The 24,274-nt window shown below is 42.3% G+C and overlaps 1 protein-coding gene and 1 long non-coding RNA gene across 6 annotated transcripts in view; one reads left to right on the top strand and one right to left on the bottom strand.

Moving 5' to 3' along the window:
- The window catches only part of ror2 (receptor tyrosine kinase-like orphan receptor 2), a 419,702-nt gene extending 395,799 nt beyond the window's left edge, over positions 1 to 23,903 (top strand). For 3 of the 5 annotated variants that reach the window (XM_043714229.1, XM_043714222.1, XM_043714195.1), the window contains 2 exons: positions 19,389 to 19,591; positions 21,713 to 23,903. In XM_043714229.1, coding sequence (XP_043570164.1) covers positions 19,389 to 19,591; positions 21,713 to 23,161 — 1,652 coding nt within the window. In that variant the 3' untranslated portion in view covers positions 23,162 to 23,903. The remainder of the gene's footprint in view (positions 1 to 19,388; positions 19,592 to 21,712) is intronic. The other 2 variants (XM_043714214.1, XM_043714204.1) reach the window with 2 other exon arrangements.
- LOC122561913 overlaps positions 1 to 23,977 on the bottom strand; it is a 37,114-nt gene extending 13,137 nt beyond the window's left edge. Inside the window, exons 1-2 of the long non-coding RNA XR_006315147.1 lie at positions 23,897 to 23,977; positions 1,726 to 1,808 (exon numbers count right to left, since the gene is read on the bottom strand). This is a non-coding gene — a long non-coding RNA (uncharacterized LOC122561913). The remainder of the gene's footprint in view (positions 1 to 1,725; positions 1,809 to 23,896) is intronic.
- Positions 23,978 to 24,274: the final 297 nt, after the last annotated feature.

The raw sequence follows: 24,274 nt of genomic DNA, 5'->3' as shown, positions 1-24,274 counted from the left end.
GCGCTGCCTGTGGGAATGGCAGAGTCAGAATCATTGGTGACCTTTAAGCGGCAATTGGATAGGTACATGGATAGGGGCTTAAGCTAGGACAAATGTTCGGCACAACATTGTGGGCCGAAGGGCCTGTTCTGTGCTGTATTGTTTTATGTTCTATGTACACTGTTGATACTCTGGTCCCAAGCACTCTTAAGAATTGTGCCCTTTATTTGTAGCAGAATAAAGCTCATGGAGTTTAAGTAACATGGATATGAAATTGGCTAAGGATAAGAGAGCAGAAAATATGGATATTTTTTCAGATTGAATAATCAGGTGATCTCCAGCGATCAATCATTCAGCAACAGGATTAATGCCACTTCTGATAGAAATTAGGGGAGACAATAGTGTGGTGGTAATGTCACTGGACTAGTAATCCAAAGCCCAAAGCTACAAAATCCCCACCAAAGTGCAGGTTTAATGGACCAAACAGTCTTGTTCGGTATCATTTCAGGATTTTAAAGCAAGGAAAGAAACACCTGAAATTCAATCACTGGATGGAGCTTGATTATAAGTCATTAATAATATCACACAATTTCTGTCCCATGGAAGAGAGTCCAGCCAGATAAAGGTTTCTATCCAATGTTCAAAATACAGGTAAGTAGAAGTAACAGATGAGAAGAAACAGGCTGTATCTTTCCCGGATTTGCTGTTGATCTGTTTAGTAAGCCTATCAGCAACAAACCCATGGGAAAAAAATTCTGTGACTGGAAACTAGCAATGACAAGATGTGTAAGAGTGCCTAGCATTAGACCTGAGCTGATCGACAGTTTCTTACTTGTGAAAGTCATATTTCAGAACTAAAAACTTTGCAACCAAAAACTGGAAACACGACTCAATGATTAAATCATTTCTTAGTTAATAGATTCGTCTTCAGGCAGATCAACACCACAGTCCCATCAGGTTTCAGAATCAATATACTGAATTTTGAACAGTAGGCCCAGAAGTGAAAATGGGCCAAAGAGAAGTCTACTTTCTGAAAATAGTTTGAGCTTGTCAGACCCATGCCTGTAGTGATTGGAACCAGGTGGGCCTCGTTAACTATGAGGTTCTTGGTTGGGGTTGTTAATCTGGGTCAATCAGGAAAGCCTTGGCTGACCAATATAACCAGATTAGATTCTCCTCAATAGAGGATTGACTCCAAGCTGACTGGCCCCAGCCAGGGTACTGTGCACTAATAAATAGGGGGTGACTTGGTGATGGGACAGCTGCCTCCATGCAATTATTTCAATGTCTGAATACTAGTGGGAGGCAGGACAGAAGTTTTGCCTGCTGGGGGCAAGAGAAACAGATTCTACGGGAGTAGCTACCTGCCAAGAATGTTGTTGGAAGACATGTCTGCTGGACTTTAGAATGCAGAGGGATGAAATTATGAGGCTGTTTGCTGGCATTGGGAAGGGCACAATTAGGAAGTTGATTGTATCCACTGATTTTCTCTGTAGGTAATCAGATGCATGATAAACAAATGTTAGTATTGTTGGATTATTGAGGAATCTCCCACCATAATAATGTGCAGTGTTTACAATGACAGCCTATTAAATCAGTGTTCAATATAATTACAGGAAACTAATGCATTCACATTTAAAGCTTGTTCATAAGAATACACCATTTTTGTTGTATAGGTTAATTGCCAGAAAAATATATGATTTACTTGCCCCATGTATGAGAAGAAAGTGAAATATGGCCTCTCACATGAACAGGTTGGCATCTCTGGCTTATAAAGCCCTGATTTGTGCTTGAATACCTTATTTACCACTGGAGGTCGCCATAACAGACTGGAATAAAAGGGAGAAAGATATTACAACAATTTGTACAAGACGTCTTTGTTAATGTAATACATTGGTTGCAGAGAAATGCATCATTATGCAAAAGCTTCCCAAGACTCCTAATGTCCTCCCAGTATTTCCTGCTCTGCACCTGACTCAAAACTCAGATCCAGCCCTTGCAGGCTCAATATGTGAGTCATGCCAGAAAGTTGAGATATTTGATTTTTTCATAAGTTATACAGCATGAAAACAGACCTTTCAGCCCAACCTATCCATACCAACCAGGTTTCCGAAACTGAACTAGTCCCATTTGTCCGTATTTGGCCCAAATCCCTCTAAAACTTTCCTATCCATGTACCAGTCAAAATGTCTTTTAAACCTTGTAGCTGTAATCATATAACAGTGCTGTCACTTTAAAAAGGTTATTTATCCTTGGTATTTTTGAAGAGAGGTCATAAAGGCAGAGGCACCAAAGAGTCTAGTTAAACAATGGAAGGGGAGTTGTCAGTTCTCTCAGTTCAGGTTTTTTCAAGTTTGTTTTAGCTGTAGAAATTACAAGATGTGTGAGTCCAGGGGAGTTGCAAGCTTCAGTAAAGAATTCCTCTAACTTTCTTTTGAAATCTCTCTTTGGATGTTGTTCCCTCCTGTCTGAGAAGCTTACAAAAGGTGAGCAAGGCAAAGCTGTTGGAATTGGCAGTCAAGCTGGAGGTGGCTCAGTGGTTAGCACTGCTGCCTCACAGCACCAGGGACCCAGGTTTGATTCCAGCCTCAGGTAACTGTGTGGAGTTTGCACATTCCCCCCGTTTCTGTGTGGGTTTCCTCTGGGTGCTCCGGTTTCCTCCCACAGTCCAACGATGTGCAGGTTAGGTGAATTGGCCGTTCTAAATTGCCCGTAGTGTTGGGCGCATTAGTTAGAGGGAAATGGGTCTGGGTGGATCACTCTTCGGAGGGTCGGTGTGGACTGGTTGGGCCGAAGGGCCTGTTTCCAAACTGTAGGGAATCTAATCTAATCTAGATTTGAGGTTGCTTTCTTCTGTGAGAAAAAGAGAGATAATTACATAAAAGCTCAACATTTAATTTGTTGGAAACACCATCAGAATGTTTGAAAATGGCTAGAATTCAATTGCACCCTGAACATGAAAGGGAAATGAAAAATTTAGAATTAGGGTTAAAAGCAGAGGAAAATGAGAGGAAGGCCCTAGAAGAAGGAAGGGAAAAAGAGTGAGAGGAAAGAGAAAGAGTGCTAGTGCATGGAATTCATGGTGAAATGAGAAGTTCTCCATTATGATTTGATTAGATTAGATTAGATTAGATGTAGCGTGAGGTTGGAGTGTCCAGTGAAAAGTGGAGAAGTGATTGTAGGAGTACTGGCGGAACTCTCAGCTCCAGAAATACAATTTGGCCTTGTTAACAATATGGCTGGATCACAAGTAGGAGTGATGCCTATGTTGAAAAGCCAGTGGAAAATTAGGCAACTGAGAAATTACAGCAAGTATATCCTGGATTTTTTTTTCTGTCTGTGTGATAACAAGGTCAGAAAGCCACCAGTTGAAATAGGAGGAGAAATCAAAGAATACAGATAAGGAAGTTGAATTAGAATTATCCGATGTCATGTTTGATCAAATAGTTGGGACAAAACAGGAACAAGTGGAGATCACAGTGGATATTATTAGCTCAGAGAAATTAACTGAAGATTAAACACTAAAACAGTTATATTGAAAAGCATACATAGATGAAGAATGTGAGTGTATTCCTGGATGCTGCTATCTTAAAACGTGTTAGTATTACTTCCATGATAGGTGAACCTTAGGAAATCGAAAGGAGATTGAGGGAGGTGAACTATTTGATAAGGTCTCCAGATAGAATGAAATCTCACAAAGTGTGTCATGTGAATATACTCAAAAGGTATTTTGATAGGGAAGGAAAGCAAAAGGAGAATGTGTTACTGGTAACGACACAGCGTAAAGAACCAAGTTCAGACGATTCTGAAATTGGACATTCCTCAAATTAAATTGGACAATAAGGAAGGTCTGATAAACTGCGACAAATTATTGAGTTAACTTCCAGAGGAAAATCGAAATGACCTTGAGGTCTTATCACTTATCACATGGGGAGATTCATGGGAATAAACTGGGAAGTACTAATCTAATTATGCATGATGTAGATATTGGACATGCTGTTCCAATTAAACAACATCTTTATAGACTTAACCCTCTAAAGTTGGCACAGGTACAAAAAGAGATTGAACACACACTCTAAGACAACATAACTGAAGTGAGTTGCAGAAACTGGAGCTCACCCAAAGTAATGGTGCCAAAACCAGATGGCACCCAACACTGATGTAGGCAAAAGTGAGGCAAGTATTCCTGATGAAGGGCTTTTGCCCGAAACGTCGATTTTCCTGCTCCTCAGATGCTACCTGACCTGCTGTGCTTTTCCAGCACCACTCTGATCTAAACCCCAACAGTTATGTGTAAATTATGCAGTTACAAAGTCTGATTCATATCCAATTCCATGTTTGAAAGACTATATTGAGAAGATGCGACAAGCAACTTATATTTCTAAGTTGGATTTACTCAAAGGATCATGGTAGGCACCTTTATCAGAAACAGCAAAGACAGTTCTGGCTTTCATAACACCAAATGGACTGTGTCAATCTTAAAGTCATCCCATTTGGTATGAAAAATGTTCCAGGCACATTTTAAAGACTAACCAATAAAATAATGTCTGGTTTACCCAATTGCATGGTATACATTAATGACTTGGTGATTTTTTTTTTAGTCACACATGGAATGAACATTTGCAGCACTTATCAGAATTATTCAATTGACTTCAGATGCAAGCTTGGTGATAAACCTGGCTAATGGTGACTTCGCCAAAGCCCAAGTCACATTCCTGGCCATTCCAGGCCCCATGGAACATGAAAACAAAGGTTGTTGGGGAATTTCCAACATCATCGATGAAGAGAGCAGGACCATGATTCCTGGCATTCAGCAGGTTTAATCAGAAATTTATACTGAATTTTAGCAGTGTGATTGCTCTACTGACTGACTTATTGACAAAGTGCAGAAAATTTCATTGGATGGCAAACTGTCAGAGGCATTTGACAGCCTGAAAACTGTGTTAAATACTGCCCCAGTGTTAGCCACACCTAATTACGCAAAGCCATTCAATGTGGCTATCAATGCAAGTAATGTGGGTGTTGGTGCTGTACTCTTACAAGAAGATGATGAGTAGATAGAAAGACCCATGGGATACTTCTCCAGGACATTGAATATTCACAATTGAGAAGCAGACCTTGAGTTTGGTGTTGGTGTTATAAGATTTCCACATTTATATTGCCAGTAATGAATCTGAAACAATCCTATATACTGATCATAACCCATTAAAGATTTTGGAGAAATTTAAAGACAAACACTCCAGACTCTTTAGATGGAACTTATTATTACAGCCATTCAATTTGAAAATTATACACGTGGCAGGATGAGAAAATATAATTGCCGACATATTGTCTAGACTTGGATGAAGCAAGATGGAGGTGTTCATTGACAGGAGTAAATGGACTGAAATAGAATGCAGTAGTGAATGCTTGCATGCTTAGAGTCAATGTAATATATATGTATTGTAGTGTATTAAAACAGTAAGACTAAGGGGTTTAATATGAAACTATATTTGTATATTGATGGTTCATTTTTTAAGGGGGCAGGTGTGATGACGCTGTCACTTTAAAAAGATTATTATCCTTGTTTTTTTTTGAAGAGAGGTCATAAAGGCAGAGGTGACAAAGGGTCTAGTTTAACAATGGAAGGGAAGTGGCAGGTTCCCCCATTTCAGGTTTTTTTTAGTTTGTTTTAGCTGTAGCATGCACGAGATGGGAGAATCCAGGAGGGTTGTAAGCTTCAGTAAAGAATACCACTGACTTTCTTCTGAAATTTCTCTTTTGTGTTGTTCCCTCCTGTTTGTAAGAATCTAAGTTTGAATTTGCCTTTTTGCCAAGGGGTGTGTTTATGTTACTGTGTTGGAACAGTCAATAAGTTGCTGTATTTTTTTAGTTTGTTTTAGCTGGGGCATGCACGAGATGGGAGAATCCAGGAGGGTTGTAAGCTTCAGTAAAGAATTCCACTGACTTTCTTCTGAAATTTCTCTTTTGTGTTGTTTCCTCCTGTTTGTAAGAATCTAAGTTTGAATTTGCCTTTTTGCCAAGGGGTCTGTTTATGTTACTGTGTTGGAACAGTCAATAAGTTGCTGTATCGGGTTGATTAAGTTTTTCAATAGTTAAGTTATTCTAAATTCAGTTTTCTTTTGTTCGTGTTTCATCTGTAGTGTTTAAGTAAATTATGTTTTGCTTAAAGCAGACCACTTCATGTCTGCCTTTAAAATAAGGAAGAGCTAGGGTCTAGACTATCTTCTTAAAATATTGCAAGGGCCTGGTCCATAACAAATCACCTCTACCACCTTTTCCTGGCAGCTTGTTCCATATATGCATCACACTCTCTGAAAATGCTGGCCTCAGGTCCCTTTTAAATCTTTCCCCTCTCACCTTAAATCTGCCCCCTAGTTTTGGACTCCCCTGCTCTAGGGAAGAGATCTTGGCTAGTCACCTTGTCTGTGCACCTCATATAAACCACTATAAGGTCACCTTTCACCTTTAGTTGCTCCAGGGAGAAAAGTCCCACCAATCCAGTCTCTCCTTATAACTCAAACCCTCCAATCCTTGAAATTTTTTTTGCACCCTTTCCAGTTTAATAACATCCTTCCCATAGGAGGGTGACGAGAATTGTACACAGTAATAGTACTCCAAATGTACATTAAAACAAAACAGCAACAACACTATGCAAATGTATAGATCTTTTTGGAAAGCAACTCTAATAGGAAACAATCAAGTTCAGGATGATATTAAGCAAGGACTCCTTGTATTTGTATAGTACATAACATTTTTATAAAATGAGAATGACAGAAGAGACTAAATGGTATTTTGTGGAATTACCTGAAAAACAAGGTCAGAAAGCTCTTTAAAGATTTGAGTTTAGCACAGAGGTTTGGAAATGCAGCTCCCATTTGTATGCAACTAGTCTGACATCAACTGAGAAGTTGAATTAAAGAAGGTCTACTGTTTGACAGTTAGAAGGTGTGACTGGGACACTGAACTGGAGGGAATGGATAAAGTAAGGACATGGAGTTATTTGTAAATTTGGGACATGAACTTGAATTTAGTGCATTGGAAAAGAAGAAAATTGGGGCAGCACGGTGGCTCAGTGGTTAGCACTGCTGCCTCACAGCACCAGGGACCTAGGTTCGATTCCAGCCGCGGGCGACTGTGGAGTTTGCACATTCTCCCTGTGTCTGCGTGGGTTTCCTCTGGGTGCTCCGGTTTCCTCCCACAGTCCAAAAGATGTGCAGGTCAGGTGAATTGGCCATGCTAAATTGTCCATAGTGTTAGCTGCATTAATCAGAGGGAAATGGGTCTGGGTGGGTCACTCTTCAGAGGGTCGGTGTGGACTAGTAGGGCCGAAGGGCCTGTTTCCACACTGTAGGGAATCTAAATTTTAAAAAATGGAGATTGAAAAAAACAGAGGATGCCGGTGAAGGAGGTTTGGATAAATTGAGGTTTGTTTATGGAGAAGCCTGAGAGGTGAGAAGACCAAGTGTGCAGTTGACAAGTTGAAGCAAGAAAATGACAGTCTATTCCTGATGAAGGCCTTTTGCCCGAAACATCAATTTTCCTGCTCCTTGGATGCTGCCTGAACTGCTGTGCTTTTCCAGCACCACTCTAATCCAGAATATAAATTTCACTGGCAATGGGAGCAAACTCATGGTAGAGGTGAACAGTATTTCAAAGTATGTGATCATAATGATGCGTTTGAAACTCTAGCCTATCAGAAAACCAAGACTTGCATCACCTCTTCACAAGTGGATGGAAAGATTTGCATGGAGTTTGTCAAACATTGAATTAGATTACTTCAGTTTTCTCGATGTTCAGTTTTGTTCACCATTGATGTCAGATGTGGTGTCCAATAAACAGAGAAAATAAGAGACAAAATGTGAGTTTTAAAGTGCTTCATACTGTTATAAATGCTTGATTCAAGCTAATATAGAGTCATAGAATCATAGAGGTGTACAGCACAGAAACAGACCCTTTGGTCCAACTTGTCCATGCCAACTAGATATCCTAAACTAATCTAGCCCCATTTGCCAGCACTTGGCCCATAAACACAACCAGATGCCTTTTTAAACACTGCAATTGTACCAGCCTTCACCACTTCCTCTGTCAGCTCATTTTTTACACGCACCATCCTCTGCGTGAAAAAGTTGCCCCTTAGGTTCCTTTTAAATCTTTCCCTCTCACCCTAAACCTATACCGTCTAGTTTCCCCCATCCCAGGGAAAAGACTTTGTCTATTTACTTTTTCCATGCCCCTCATGATTTTATAAACCTCTATAAGGTCACCTCTCAGCCTCTAATGGTCCAGCGAAAACAGCCGCAGCTTATTCAGACTTTCCCTCTAGATCAAACCCTCCAACCCTGGCAACATCTTTGTAAATCTTTTATAACCCTTTCAAATTTCACAACATAATTCCTCTAGGAGGGTGACCAGAATTGCACACAATATTCCAAAATTGGCCTAACCAATGTCCTGTATAGCCACAACATAACCTCCCAACTCCTATACTCAATCCTCTGACCAATAAAGAAGAGCATACAAACACCTTCTTCACTATCCTATCTATCTGAGACTCCACTTTAAAGGAACCTGAACTCTGAGGTCTCATTGTTCAGCAACACTCCCCAGTACCTTACTATTGAGTGTCTAAGTCCTGCCCAGATTTGCTTTCCAAAATGCAGCACCTCACATTTATCTAAATTAAGCTCCATCAGCGCATCTAAGCAAGATCCTGTTAAACTCTGGGGTAACTTCTTCGCTGTCCATTACACCTCCAATTTTGGTGTCATCTGCAAACTTACTAACTATACCTCCTATGTTTACGTCTAAATCATTTATATGAATGACAAAAAGCAGTTGACCCAGCACCGATCCTTGAGGCACACCGCTGGTCACCGGCTTCCATTCTGAAAGGCAACCCTCCACCACCACCCTCTGTCTTTTACCTTCAAGCCAGTTCTGCACTCAAATGGTTAGCTCTCCCTGTATTTCCTGAGATCCAAACTTGCTAACCAGTCTACCATGAGGAACTTTGTCAAACACCTTACTGAAGTCTATGTAGATCACGTCCACCACTCTGCCCTCATCGATCCTCTTCGTTACTTCTTCAAAAAACTCAATCAAGTTAGTGAGACATGATCTCCCACTGATAGTCAACCCATGTTGACTATCCCTAATCAGTTCTTGCCTTTCCAAATACATGTAAATTCTGTCCCTCAGAATTCCCAACAACTTGCCCCACTGATGTCAGGCTCACCGGTCTATAGTTCCCTGGTTTTTCCATACCACCTTTCTTAAATAGTGGCACCAAGTTAACCAACCTCCAGTCTTCCAGCATCTTACCTGTGACTATTGATAACCCAACCACCCCGTGGCTCAACACTTCAACTCCCCCTCCCACTCCACCAAGGACATGCAGGTCCTTGGACTTCTCCATCGCCAGACCATAGCAACACGACGGCTGGGGGAAGAGCGCCTCATCTTCCGCCTAGGAACCTTCCAACTACAAGGGATGAACTCAGATTTCTCCAGTTTCCTCATTTCCCCTCCCCCTACCTTGTCTCAGTCCTTTTCCAGCAACACATTTTCAGCTCTGATCTCCAGCATCTGCAGTCCTCACTTTCTCCACAAATATCTCAGCAACAGTATCTGTAAAATTATGTCTTATTATTGATTTAATTTAGTTAAGTTCCCAAATTAATATAGTGGGGTATTTGTAATGTCAGGTGGTTGATAAGAAGAAATCACTGAAATTAAATTTGTATTTTAAAAGCATTGTAATAGTAAAAGAGAAAGTAGTTTAGACATCTGAAGAACTTAAAATTGAAAAGAAGTTGGTATTGAAAAGGCTGTCTGCATTTAAATTGAAAAGCCACCACTACTGAATGAGATTCATCTAAGGATACTGCGAAAAGCAAGATTGGAAATTGTAGAGACACTGGCTATAATTTTCTAACCTTCTTTTGACTGATGGATGGTACCAGAGGATTGGAGTACTGTAAATGTTACAGCCTTGTTCAAAGAAGAGTATAAAGGCAAGCACAGAGAATATTGTCCAGTCAGTTTAGTCTCGGTGATGGGGAAGTTTCTAGAAACAGTAATTTGGGATAAGATTAAGAGTCATTTGGGCAATGTGGGTTAACTTAGGAAATCCAGTACAGATTTCTTGAGCACAAACCATGTTTTTTGATGAGATTTCCACAAGAAGTGCAGGGAGTGCTGGTTGGTTTATTGTGCACCAGCTTCTGACACGGCTTGTGCAGTGAGATGAGAGTGTGGTGCTGGAAAAGCACAACAGGTCAGGCAGCATCTGAGGAGCTGGAAAATCGACGTTTCGGGCATAAGCCCTTCATTAGAAATGAGGCTTGTGAGCTAAGGGGGTAGAGAGATGAATGGTAGGGGGGTGGGGCTGGGGGGAAGGTAGCTGAGAATGCAATAGGTAGGTGGAGGTGGAGATAATGGAGATAGGTCGGACAAGAGGGTGGAACGGATAGGGATGAAGGAAGATGGACAGGTAGGACAGGTCATGAGGGGAGTCGAGTTGGAAAGTTGGATCTGGAGTAAGGTGCAGAGAGAGGAAATGAGGAAACTGGTGAAATCCACATTAATCGCGTGTGTTTGGAGAATCCCAAGGCAGAAGATGAGGCATTCTTCCTCCAGGCGTTGGGTGGTTAGGGTTTGCAATGGAGCAGGCCCAGCACCTGCATGTCCTTGGCAGAGTGGGTGGGGGAGTTAAGGTGTCCAGCCACGGGGCAATGGGGTTGCTTTATGCGGGTGTCCTGGAGATGTTCAGTGAAGCATTCTGCAAGTAGGCGACCTGTCTCCCCAATATAGAGGAGACCGCATTGGGAGCAATGGATACGGTAATTGGCATGTTTGAAAGTGCCGGTAAGTCTCTGATGGATGTGGAACGCTCCTTTGGGCCCTTGGATGGAAATGAGGGGGGGAGATGTGTGCGCAGGTTTTGCAGTTCTTGTGGTGGCAGGGGAAGGAGTCAGGAGGGGAGGGTGGGTTGGTGGGGGGGTGGGAAGGGAAATATATCCCTGGTGGTGGGGTCTATTTGTAGATGGCAGAAATGGCGGAGGGTGATGCAAAGTATTCGGAGGTTGATGGGGTGGAAGGTGACGGGGGGGAGGTTGTCCTTGTTGCAGCTGGAGGGGAGGGGATTCGAGGACAGAGGTGCGGAAAGTGGACGGGATGTACTGGAGTGCATCATCGGCCATGTGGGAGGGGAAATTGCAGTTTTTGAAGAAGGAGGCCATCTGGTGTGTCATAGTGGAACTGGTCCTCGTGGGAACAGATGCGGCAAATGCAGAGGAATTGGGGATAAGGGATTGTGTTTTTACAGGAGGCAGGGTGGGAGCAGGTGTAGTCCAGATAGCTGTGTGAGTTAGTGGGTTTTTAGAAGATGTCCATGTTGAGTCGGTCACTGGTGATGCATATGGAGAGGTGTAGGAAGCGGGGTGGAGGTGTCCGAGATGGTCCAGGTGAACTTAATGTTGGGGTGGAATGTGTTGGTGAAATTGATGAACTGTTCAATCTCCTTGTGGGAGTGCGAGGTGGAGCCAATACAGTCATCAATGTAGTAGAAGAAAAAGGGAATGGTGCCGGTGTAGCTGCAGAAGATGGACTGTTCCATGTACTCGATAAGACAAGCATAGCTGGGGCCCATGCGGGTCCCTTTGGTCCAGAGAAAGTGGGTGGATTCGAAGGAGGAATTATTTAGGGAGAGGACCAGTTCAGCCAAACGAATGTGTGTGTCAGTGGAAGGATACTGGTGGGGATACCAGGAGAGGAAGAAACAGAAGGCTTGGAGGCCTTCGTCATGGCGCATAGAGGTGTATAGGGACTGGATGTCCATGGTGAAGATGAGGCGTTGGGGGCTGGGGAAACGAAAGTCATGGAGGAGGTGGAGGGAGTGGGAAGTTGGGAACTTAGTTGTCTTGTCAGATCCACGCACCCCTCCCCCACCAATCTACCTTCCCCGCCACTGCAAGAATTGCAAAACCTGCGCACACACCTCCCCCCTCACCTCTGTCCGAGGCCCCAAAGGAACCTTCACATCCATCAGAGATTTACCTGCACTTCCACACATCATTTACTGTATCCTTTCCTCCTAATGTGGTCTCCTCTACACTGGGGAAATAGGATGCCTACTTGCAGAATGCTTCAGAGAACATCTCCGGGACACACGCATGAAGCAACCCCACCACCCCATGGCCAAATACTTTAACTCCCTCTCCCACTCCAGCAAGGACATGCAGTTGCTGGGCCTCCTCCATTGCCAAACCCTAACTACTCAACACCTAGAGGAAGAACACCTCATCTTCTGCCTTGGGACCCTCCAACCACACAGGATCTATGTGGATTTCACCAGTTTTCTCATTCCCCCTCCCTGCACCTTGTCCCAGATCCAAACTTCCAACTTGGCACCGCCCTCGTGACCTGTTCTTATCTGTCCATCGTCCTTCCCACTTATCCATTCCACCCTGCTCTCCGACCTATTACCATTACCCCCAGCTTCATTTACTTATTGTATCTATAGTTTCCTGGCTTGTCCTTAACACCTTTCTTAAACAGTGGCACCACGTTAGCCAGCCTCCAGTCTTCCGGCACCTCACCTGTGATTATTGATGATGCAAATATCTCAGCAAGAGTCCAGCAATCACTTTCCTAGGTTCCCACAGGGTTCTAGGGTACACCTGATCAAGTCCTGGGGATTTATTCACTTTTATGCATTTCAAGGCATCCAGCACTTCCTCCTCTGTAATATGGACATTTTGCAACATGTCACCATCTATTTCCCTACATTCTATATCTTCCATGTCCTTTTCCACAGGAAATACTGATGCAAAATACTCATTTAGTATATCCCCCATTTTCTGCAGTTCCACACAAAGGCCACCTTGCTGATCTTTGAGGGGCCCTATTCTCTCCCTTGTTACCCTTTTGTCCTTAATGTATTTGTAAAAACTCTTTGGATTCTCCTTAATTCTATTTGCCAAAGCTATCTCATGTCCCCTTTTTAACCCTCCTGATTTCTCCCTCAAGCATACTCCTACTTCCTTTATACTCTTCTAAGGATTCACTTGATCTATCCTGTCTATACCTGACATATGCTTCCTTCCTTTTCTGAACCAAACCCTCAATTTCTCTAGTTATCCAGCATTGCCTATACCTACCAGCCTTTCCTTTCACCCTGACAGGAGTATACATTATTTGGATTCTCGTTATCTCACTTCTGAAGGCTTCCCATTTTCCAGCCGTCCTTTACCTGTGAACATCTGCCCCCAATCAGCTTTTGAAAGTTCTTGCCTAATACCGTCAAAATTGGCTTTTCTCCAATTTAAAACTTCAACTTTTAGATCCGGTCTATCCCTTTCCATCACTATTTTGAAACTAATAGAATTATGGTCGCTGGCCCCAAAATGCTCCCCCACTGATACCTCAGTCACCTGCCCTGCCTTAGTTCACAAGAGTAGGTCAAGTTTTGCACCTTCTTTAGTAGGTACATCCACATACTGAATCAGAAAATTTTCTTGTACACTTTAACAAATTCCTCTCCATCTAAACCCTTAACACTATAGCAGTCCCAGTCTATGTTTGGAAAGTTAAAATCCCCTACCAATTATGGGTGGCACAGCGGTTAGCACTGCTACCTCACAGCGCCAGAGACCCGGGTTCAATTCCCGCCTTAGACAACTGTCTCTATGGAGTTTGTATGTTCTCCCCGTGTCTGCATAGGTTTCCTCCCACAGTTCAAAAATGTACAGGTTAGGTGAATTGTTCATAGTTTTAGGTGAAGGGGTTAATGTAGGGGAATGGGTCTGGGTGGGTTGCTCTTCAGAGGGTCGGTGTGGATTTGTTGGGCCAAAGGTCCTGTTTCCACATTGTAAGTAATCTAATCATAACCACCCTATTATTCTTACAGATAGCTGAGATCTCCTTACAAATTTTTTTCTCAATTTCCCTCTGACTATTTGGGGGTCTATAATCCAATCCCAATAAGGTGATCATCCCTTTCTTATTTTTCAGTTCCACCCAAATAACTTCCCTGGATATATTTCCGGGAATATTTTCCCTCAGTATAGCTGTAATGCTATCCATTATCAAAAACGCCACTCCCCCTCCTCTCTTGCCTCTCTTTCTATCCTTCCTGTAGCATTTGTATCCTGGAACATTAAGCTGCCAGTCCTGTCCACCCCTGAGCCAAGTTTCCGTAATTGCTATGATATCCCAGTCCCATGTTCCTAACCGTGCCCTCAGTTCATCTGCCTTCCCTGTTAGGCCTCTTGCATTGAAATAAATGCAGTTTAATTTATTAGTCCTATCTTGTCACTGTCTGCCCTGACTGTTTGACTCGCTTCTGTTCTCAGCTGTACCAATCTCAGATTGATCTCTTTCCTCAATATCTCCCTGGGTTTCACTGTCCCCTCCCCCCCACCTTAAATCCTCCCGAGCAGCTCCAGCACATTTCCCTGCCAGTATATTAGTCCCCTTCCAATTTAGGTGCAATCCGTCCTTACTGCACAGGTCACTTCTACCCCAAACGAGATTCCAATGATCCAAAAATATGAATCCTTCTCCCATACACCAGCTCCTCAGCTGTGCATTCATCTGCTGTATCCTCCTATTCCTGCCCTCACTAGCTAACAGCATCGGGAGTAATCCAAATATTACTATCCAAATATTTGTGGGCGGCACGGTGGTTAGCACTGCTGCCTCACAGCGCCAGAGACCCGGGTTCAATTCCCGCCTCAGGCGACTGACTGTGTGGAGTTTGCACGTTCTCCCCGTGTCTGCGTGGGTTTCCTCCGGGTGCTCCGGTTTCCTCCCACAGTCCAAAGATGTGCAGGTTAGGTGAATTGGCCATGCTAAATTGCCCGTAGTGTTGGGTAAGGGGTACATGTAGGGGTATGGGTGGGTTGCGCTTTGGCGGGTCGGTGTGGACTTGTTGGGCTGAAGGGCCTGTTTCCACACTGTAATGTAATCTAATCTAATCTACTACTCTCGAGGACCTCCTTTTTAAATTCCTGCCTAACTCTCTGTAATCTCCCTTCAGAATCCCAACCTTTTTCCTTCCTATGTCATTGGTTCCAATGTGGACAATGACCTCTCGCTGGCCTCTTTCCCCCGGGAGAACATTCTGCACCCTCTCTGAGACATCCTTGATCCTGGCACCAGGAAAGCAACACTTCATTCTGATTTTTCGCTGCTGGCCACAGAAACATCTGTCTGTACCTCGGACAAGAGAGTCCCCTAACACAATTGATCTCTTGGAACCCGACGTCCCCCGCATTGCCTTAAAGCCAGCCTCAATATCAGAAACTTGGTTGTTCATGCTATGTTCCCCAGTGAATTGATCACCCCCTACATTTTTTCTAAAACAGCATACTTGTTTGAAATGGGGATAGCCACAGAAGACTTCTGCACTACCTGCCTACCTCTCTTATCTTTCCTAGAGTTAACCCATCTATGTGACTATATCTGCGACTTTTTTCCCTTCCTATAATTGCCATCCATCACAGACCATTGCTGTTGCAAATTCCTCATTGCCTCTAATTGTCTCTCCACCCGATCCATTCGATCTGATAGGATTCACAACCAACAGCATTTATTGCAGATATAATCCACAGTAACCCTTACAATGGCTCAGGGGGTGGCACGGTGGCTCAGTGGTTAGCACTGTTGCCTCATAGCACCAGGGACCCAGGTTCGATTCTGGCCTTGGGCGTCTGTCTGTGTGGAGTTTGCACATTCTCCCCATGTCTGCGTGGGTTTTCTCCAGGTGCTCTGGTTTCCTCCCACAATCCAAAGATGTGCAGGTTAGGTGAATTGGCCATGCTAAATTGCCCAGCGTGTCAGTGGTGAATATAGGGTAGGGGAATGGGTCTGGATGGGTTACTCTTCGGAGGGTCGGTGTGGACTTGTTGGACCAAAGGGCCTATTTCCATACTATAGGTAGTCTAATCTAATCTTAAACTCCCACATCTGATAAGAAGCGCATATGACTATACTAAAGGCCATTTTTGCTCCTTCACAATCTACGGACCCAAAAAATAACCCAATAAAAAGACCTTTTGTAGAGGTCTTATTCCTCTACAAAACATTGCTCCAGATTAAATTAATAGTTATGGCTTATTTTTTAAGTTTAATCAAGTGACATATCTCAAAAAACATATAATCAAGAAAGAACCCACTCTACTCACTACTGCAGACGTTCTGTTGGCCACCCTTAAAACTATTCACTTATCTGTTTCTGTGTTGTGACTGCATCCAAGCAGTTCCTCCAAGCTCAGTTGTCTACTTCACTGTTTGTTAATTTTCCCAAGTGCACTCCGATGTCCAGCGATTCATGAATTCAAACAGGAAAGGCAGTAAATGTGCAGGTTCAGTGGTGTTAGTTTCTTTCTCTCTCTCTTTATCCTGCACTGACCTCACCATGTGTTTCCTTTGTCTCTACCTCTCCCTTTTTAAAACTGTTGTTTTGACTTTTCTTTCCAAAGTTCCAAAACAATGCAACAGCATATGAAACAGTAATTGCTTCTCCTCGAATTCAAGGAAATCACCTTCAACAACTAAAATACCTCAATAAAGGAGCAGCTGTTACAGCCAGAAACTTTTCCCATCCTCCATCTTGGATTATCCTTATCTGACAGCTAACTCACAGTCAGTTCACCTTTGAAGCCCTGCCTCGGTACTGTGAGTTTAAAATTACAGAGAGCTTTTAATTACTGGGTGACAAAGGAAAGGGGGGAGAGAGAAAACGCTCGTCTCAGGGTCCTGTCTTGCTTCCCTTCCTTGGGAGGTGCCCTGCACCATTGGCCCCAAAGCCCACCCTTGCTAACCTATCTCACTGATCTGGGACAGAGGGTCTCGAAAACCTGGTCACTCCTGAAGTGGCTTCTGTCAGCTCGGAAGGGGGTGGATGTCCCCAGTTGGTGTCTCAGCTCTCCGGTCGCTTCAATCGCTTCGTCAGTAAATGGAGGTTCGTGGATGACAAGATCATATTTTTCTCTTTCCTGAGTCTGGGAGTTACAGTGTGAGACTGGCTGTGTATGAATCTCTGCTCTCTGGCCGAACCTCCATTCTTTTTTCGAGATATGGGGTCCCCAGTTATACTGACTGTTGGTTCCCCTTATCTCTCACTATTTCTGGACTTGATTACTGAGATGGTGTTCCTCCTCTCAGTGCTGAATGAGCCTCCTGATTATTAGATGAGGTCTAACTGGTTCTCCGATTAAAGTAAATGGGTTTCTGATAATTTTGAATGTCCAGTATTTCTCTTGGATGGATATAGATTTTAATTTTACTGGTAGTGTAAGGCCTTCACATTCAAAGCAACCAGGTTTGCATGTAGTACAATGGTGTGGAATGTTCAGTATCTCTGTGTCCAAGCAAACTGTTTAAAAGTTGAATGGTTTTGTATTTTTGTAGGCTCCAGAATGTCTCAGGGAGAAAGTGAGGACTGCAGATCAGAGCTGAAAATGTGTTGCTGGAAAAGCACAGCAGGTCAGGCAGCATCCAAGGAGCAGGAAAATCGACGTTTCAGGCATGAGCCCTTCTTCAGGAATGAGGAAAGTGTGCCAAGCAGGCTAAGATAAAAGGTAGGGAGGAGGGACTTGGGGGAGGGGCATTGGAAATGCAATAGGTGGAAGGAGGTTAAGGTGAGGATCTTCTTCCTGACCTCTCCGTCCCCACCCCGCCTCCGGCCTATCACCCTCACCTTATCAGCCTCACCTTAACCTCCTTCCACCTATCGCATTTCCAATGCCCCTCCCCCAAGTCCCTCCTCCCTACCTTTTATCTTAGCCTGCTTGGCACACTTTCCTCATTCCTGAAGAAGGGCTCATGCCCGAAACGTCGATTCTCCTGTTCCTTGGATGCTGCCTGACCTTTTCCAGCAACACATTTTCAGCTCCAGAATGTCTCAGTTGTTTACTCTGCAGACTGGTGTTCATTGTCTTTAGCTGAAGTGTTTGTGAGGGTCTTCCTTTAGTTAAAACAGGCAGCTGCCCCTAGACTTGCATATTGCCTCATCTGTCTCAGCCAGAGAGCTCAGTGAATCTTAGTTCAAATGTGAACTCACGTCCCAAGTTCTGAGGGTTTTTGTCCACGGTATCTGATGGTGATTTTTGCCCCACTTTACACAGGGTACCAGTCTTGATTTGCATAGATTTCCAAAAGGCGTTTGAAAATGTGCTGCATGACAGACTTGAGTCTAAATTTAGTGTTGAATTAGTAAAGGGGATAGTAGCAATATATTTCCAAAATTAGTTGAGTGGAAGAAAGCAAAATAATGTTTGAACATTGCTTTCAGATGAGAAGACGAGAAGGGTGGCACAGTGGCTCAGTGGTTAGCAGTGTTGCCTCACAGTACCAGGGTCCCACGTTCGATTCTAGCCTCAGGTGACTGTTTGTGTGGAGTTTACACATTCTCCCCGTGTCTGCGTGGGTTTCCTCCCACAGTCCAAAAATGTGCAGGTCAGATGAATTGGCTATGATAAATTGCCCATAGTGGTAGGTGCGTTAGTCAGAGGGAAATGGGTCTGGGTGGGTTACTCTTCGGAGGGTCGGTGTGGACTGGTTGGGTCGAAGGGCCTGTTTCCACATTGTAGGGAATCTAATCTATAAAGACTATTTAGTCTTCCCTGCTATTTCTGGCATACCTTAAACCTCAGTACAGTATATAGGGCACAATATATCAAACTTTTCCTAAACTGTAAAGGGAATGGTATTGAATTTCAGAAGAACATAGAATGAGCTGACAAGCAGGAGATAAAATTAAAGAAGTGTAAAGTGATTCATTTCAGTAGGAAGAATGTGAGGAGACAATATGAAATAAACACAGTTCTCGAGTGAGTGCAGGAGTGGGACCTTGGTGTATATTCGCATAAATCCTTGAAGTCGGCAGGGCAGGTTGAGAGAGCAGTTAATAAAGCATACAGTATCTTGGGCTTTAACGATGGGGCATTAAGAACAAAGCCAAAGATAATTGTGTTCAGTTCGGTGTGACACACTTCAGAAAGAATGTGAAGGTATATGAAAGGGTGCAGAAAATATTCATGAGAATGGCTCCATGGATGAGAACCTCAGTTAAATGAATTGAAGAAGTTGTGATGTTTATTTTTGGGGAAGAGAAGGTTGAGATTTGGAAAAGGCATTCCCAATCATGAGGGGTTCCAGAGAGTGTAGGTTGGGGAGACTGGCCAACTGATGAAATGATCAGAAGGTACTGCTGTAAGATAATTGAAAAAAAAAGTAATGGCACAAACTATTCTATGGAGTGAGTGGTTAAGATAGGGAATGCAATGTTCCTAGGTAAGGTGGAGGCACGTGCGATCAAATCATTCAAAAGAGAATTTGATTATTATCTGTAAAGGAATAATGTTTAATACAGAAGCATGTTGATCTATTTATTTTTACAGATCCACATGAAAATAGCAAAATGGAAATCCTCTACATACTTGTCCCTAGCATTACCATTCCACTGGTCATAGCTTTGTTATTTTTCTTAATCTGTATGTGTCGAAACAAACACAAGGCATCTACACCTTCTCCTCAGCGGCGCCAGCTGATGGCATCTCCCAGTCAGGATATGGAGATGCCACTCATCAGCCCTCACAAACAGGTAATGTTATGCTCACTTCATAACATTTTAACATTGTTACTTGATTTTTCAATTTAAGTGTTATCTTGACTTAGTGGCAATATTATCATCTTTGTGCAAGACAATGGGTGAAATTATCCCCTTGGTGGAGATGGTAGGAGAGGTGTTGAGATGGTGAAATAATTGAGAGTTGGCCCTGAAAAGAGACTTTGCTCCTTCTTTTCACCGCACCCATAGATTCTGGGTGAGAAGGTCAATTGGGGATTTCCTAGACCCATCACCATTTAAGGCCTTTAAATGATCAATGAATGGCCACTTAAGGCCTCCAACTCACCACCTCCCCAATTATTTGCTTTCACAGTAGGTGAGAAAAGTAGTTAGTTTCCTGATCTGTATGCCAGTTAAAAGAGATGGGAAATAGAACAAAAAGTTGTTCTATTTTGGGGGAATTTGGAGGCAGGAATGGCAGGCAAGGGAGCCATTTCTGAAAGCTAAATCGTTGGCTTACCTCTGATCCCCTCCCCAATCCCTTTTCCATATCAGCTCCTCCCTACAGTAAAAGGATAAAGAATACTTATCTCCTCACAGCTGGATCGCCCAAAGAGGCCTCAACTGACATATTTTGGACTCAGCTGCCAACTAATGAGAAGCTGTTGAAGAATCAGACACTAATGGCCATCAGCTTCACAGCTATTAAGTAATTGATTGGTATTTGATAATCAAATCATCTCATCATTGAGGGTAGCAAGTTAGTTGTCGCCGAACATATCTGCCCCTGCACTTTGACTAACGAGGAGAAAATTATTTTAATTAACATAAGTTTTTTCTTTATTCATTCATGGGATGAGGGCATCGCTGTCTGGGCATCATTTGTCGCCCATCCCTAATTGCCCAAAGGGCAGTGAAGAGTCAACCACGTTGTTGTAGGTCTGGAGTCATACATACGCCAGACCAGGTAAGGATGGCAGTTTCCTTCCCTAAAGGATATTAGTGAACCAGATGGGTTTTTCCATCAATCAATAATGGATTCATGATCATCATTAGACTCTTAAATCCTGATATTTACTGAATTCATATTCCACTATCCACTGTGACAGGATTCAAACTCGGGTCCCCAGATTGTTATCTGTGTCTCTGGTTTAACTAGGAGAAAGTGAGGACTGCAGATGCTTCTCTAACTCATTGAACAATCCCCAGCGATAATACCATTAGGCCATTGCTTCCCCAAGATAATGTTAGAAATTAAGATTGGAATATATTTCGAGTGCATAATCTGGATGAATACACCACTTGAGAATTCTTGATTATTGGAGGTGCTATCTTTGCAGAGGGTTGTAAAAACTGAATTCCTGTCAATGAGTATTTACAATTCCTTTGCCTTGTTCAAAGTTTCAAATTTTCCAGTCTAGCCATATGGGGATATTGCTGGTGCCAAATGTTAAGCAACATTTAACTGCATAACAGTGGGTACCATTTAAAGTAGTTAGTTGTGAGGAAGGGTCACACGACCCGAAACATTAACTCTGATTTCTCTCCAGATGCTGCCAGGCATGCTGAGCTTTTCCAGCAATTTCTGTTTTTGTTTCCGTAGTTAATTGTGAGATGCATTGTTTTATCTAAGGTACACACACACACACACACACAATATTGACAAGTGAGTCCTCATGAATTCCGAAGTCTGTGTAATACTACTGATGTACTTTGCAACTTTTACCAACCTTCATTATGTAGCAGGTCTACTACCCTATTCATGTTTGTGTAGGTAATTTGTTTCTAGAATCCACCATCATGATGTACCTGACATCTTAAGTTTGTCAGAGGATTTTTAACTAGACACTTTGAAAATATACTTATTTTTGCTGATAGATCTAGTTGAGCTATACTAACAAAACTGCACCAGCTTAATACTCTTTAAATATAGCACAGAGTGATCTATATTGGAAAGAAATATAAATAAGTTACATTTATTGTAATCCTATTCCACTGGTTTGTTAAAGTTTTTGTTTGTAATGTTGCAAATTAATTTAACAAGAAACTTTAATTATAACAGACCAGCTCAATTTAATATACATTGTACATTAGAGAAGCTCTACCCTGTTTTTCTCTTTTTGTTAATCAAATTCTTTTGGTTCATCTTTCTAGATGAAACTGAAAGATATCTGTCTGTCTGCAGTGCGATTTATGGAAGAACTTGGAGAGGATCGGTTTGGGAAAGTGTATAAGGGACATTTGTACAGCACAGGCCCTGGTGAACAAGCACAAGTTATAGCAATTAAAACTATGAAGGATAAAACTGAAGTGACACTTAGAGAAGAATTCAAACATGAAGCTTTGTTGCGATCCAGGCTACAGCATCCAAATATTGTTTGCCTTCTTGGTATAGTGACGAAGGAACAACCTATGAGTATGATCTTTTGTTATCCTTCCCAAAGTGACCTCCATGAATTTCTAGTGATGCGGTCACCACATTCAGATATTGGAAGCAGTGATGATGACAGGACAGTGAAGTCTGCGCTGGAACCAGCTGACTTCCTGCACATTGTAACTCAGATTGCTGCTGGCATGGAATACTTATCCAGCCATCATGTCATACACAAGGATCTGGCGACCAGGAATGTCTTGGTCTGTGATAAACTCCATATAAAAATATCTGATTTGGGCATCTTCAGAGAGGTTTACTCTGCAGATTACTACAAGCTGATGGGAAGTTCACTTCTACCGATTCGCTGGATGCCACCTGAAGCTATAATATATGGCAAATTTTCTGTTGATTCTGACATTTGGTCTTTTGGGGTAGTGGCATGGGAAGTATTTGGCTATGGCTTGCAACCGTATTGTGGGTATTCAAATCAAGATGTCATAGAAATGATAAGAAACCGTCATGTATTGCCCTGTCCAGATGACTGCCCAGCCTGGATATACAGTCTGATGCTGGAATGTTGGAATGAATTTCCATCAAGAAGACCACGGTTTAAAGATATCCACACAAGACTCCGAACATGGGAAAATCTGTCCAATTATAATAGCTCAGCTCCTCCTTCTGGGGGCAGCAATGCAACACAGACTAGCTCCCTCAGCACCAGCCCTGTCAGTAATGTTAGCAATACAAGATATGTGGGACCAAAGCAAAAAACACATTTTCCACCACCTCAGTTCATATCTGTAAAGGGACAGATACGACCAATGGTTTCTCCACCCCAATTGTACATTCCAGTAAATGGTTATCAGCCAATGCCAGCCTATGGTGCCTATTTGCCAAATTATTATCCAATGCATATCCAAATGCAGATGGCTCAACAGTTACCCCCACAAATGATACCAAAGACAGGTTCCCAGAATAGTGGAAGTGGCTCCACAAGCACAGGTTATGTAACAACTGCACCCTCAAATGCGTCTGGAACAGATCGTATTGCTTTGATCCAAGACCAGTCAAATGGCATGGAGGATGAGCCTAATGAACCCACTATTGCAGATGAAGTACCTGCTTCTGAGAGTCTCCAAGATGAGGAAATGTTGGTACCGGAAACAGAATTACTTGGTGATGCTGACCTACCACAAACAGCTGATGTGGAAACAGAAACAGAAGCATAAACTATTTTTTCCAGAAAAAGTTGCTCAATTATTACTAAAACGTGAGTGATAGTAACAGAAAGAATGTGAAACAACAAAGTGTTAAAGTTATAAATCTCTTTTAAAAAAGTTTATTTTCATTAATGACATGGGTACAATCTATCTATACCTTGCCATTTTATGTTAGCCTCCCCTCGAATTTGCAGCTGGCACAGTAAGAAAACCCTGATTCTTACAACTTATATTCGTTTTTCAGTGGAATGCATGTAGGTGGCAAAAGTAGGTGCATTGCAGATTTGAAATATGTTACTGAGGTTTGTGACTCGACTGAATGAGTAGTTTTGATTTCCTAATGTTGCTGTGCAACTTTACATTGTCGAGCAATATTTATGTAACACATTAAATATATGTTTACACATTGAACTGTAATAAAACACACTTCATGAAGTAAAAGCTAATGTGTGGGAGAACAGATCTTCCAGTCACAAGTGAATAAATAAAACAAAAATACTCAGTGGAGGTACTTTCATTGTACACATTTGTACACTAGAATGGCTTTAGGAATAGGAATTTTATAAATATGTTAGTAGAATGCAAAGAAATGACATTCTGATGACTCTAACAGTATTGCACATGCCTCCTTGCTCCCAGTAGTCAACCAACTTGTGACTGAAATGACACAGACTGGGCATAAATAATGTGAAGAAATGTACACCAGGAAAAAGGAGAATGAAACTAAAGTGCAAAATATCTTACCATTTTATGAAAGAGAACTGGTGTGCAGATAGCTACTGTGTGGCATCTGACAGAAGAGGTGCTGCTCTTTGCTTCAAGGCAACACTGAGAAGAAAGAGAATTATAAACCAAACTATACCATTAGTATTTCATATTAACCAACAAGTGACTGTTTATAACTGCCTTGTTCTATATTTTAGCTGCCAAATATTAATTACAAGCTTACACTTTTAAACGTTAAGTGAAATATTCTTTGTTAATACAAAAAATGAAAACTTGTTTTGTAACAAAAATCCTACTAATTGCTCAAACTGTCTCTCTGTCTTGGCAAACAATTTTGCATATTGTGTCCATTCTTTTGTTACCTTTTAAAGAAATATGTTGTACAGAAAACAAACC

This window comes from Chiloscyllium plagiosum, chromosome 2 (assembly GCF_004010195.1).
Source record: "Chiloscyllium plagiosum isolate BGI_BamShark_2017 chromosome 2, ASM401019v2, whole genome shotgun sequence".
Classification (NCBI taxonomy): domain Eukaryota; kingdom Metazoa; phylum Chordata; class Chondrichthyes; order Orectolobiformes; family Hemiscylliidae; genus Chiloscyllium; species Chiloscyllium plagiosum.
Note: the sequence above shows the minus strand (reverse complement) of the source record. Positions and strands in the feature narration are given on the sequence as shown.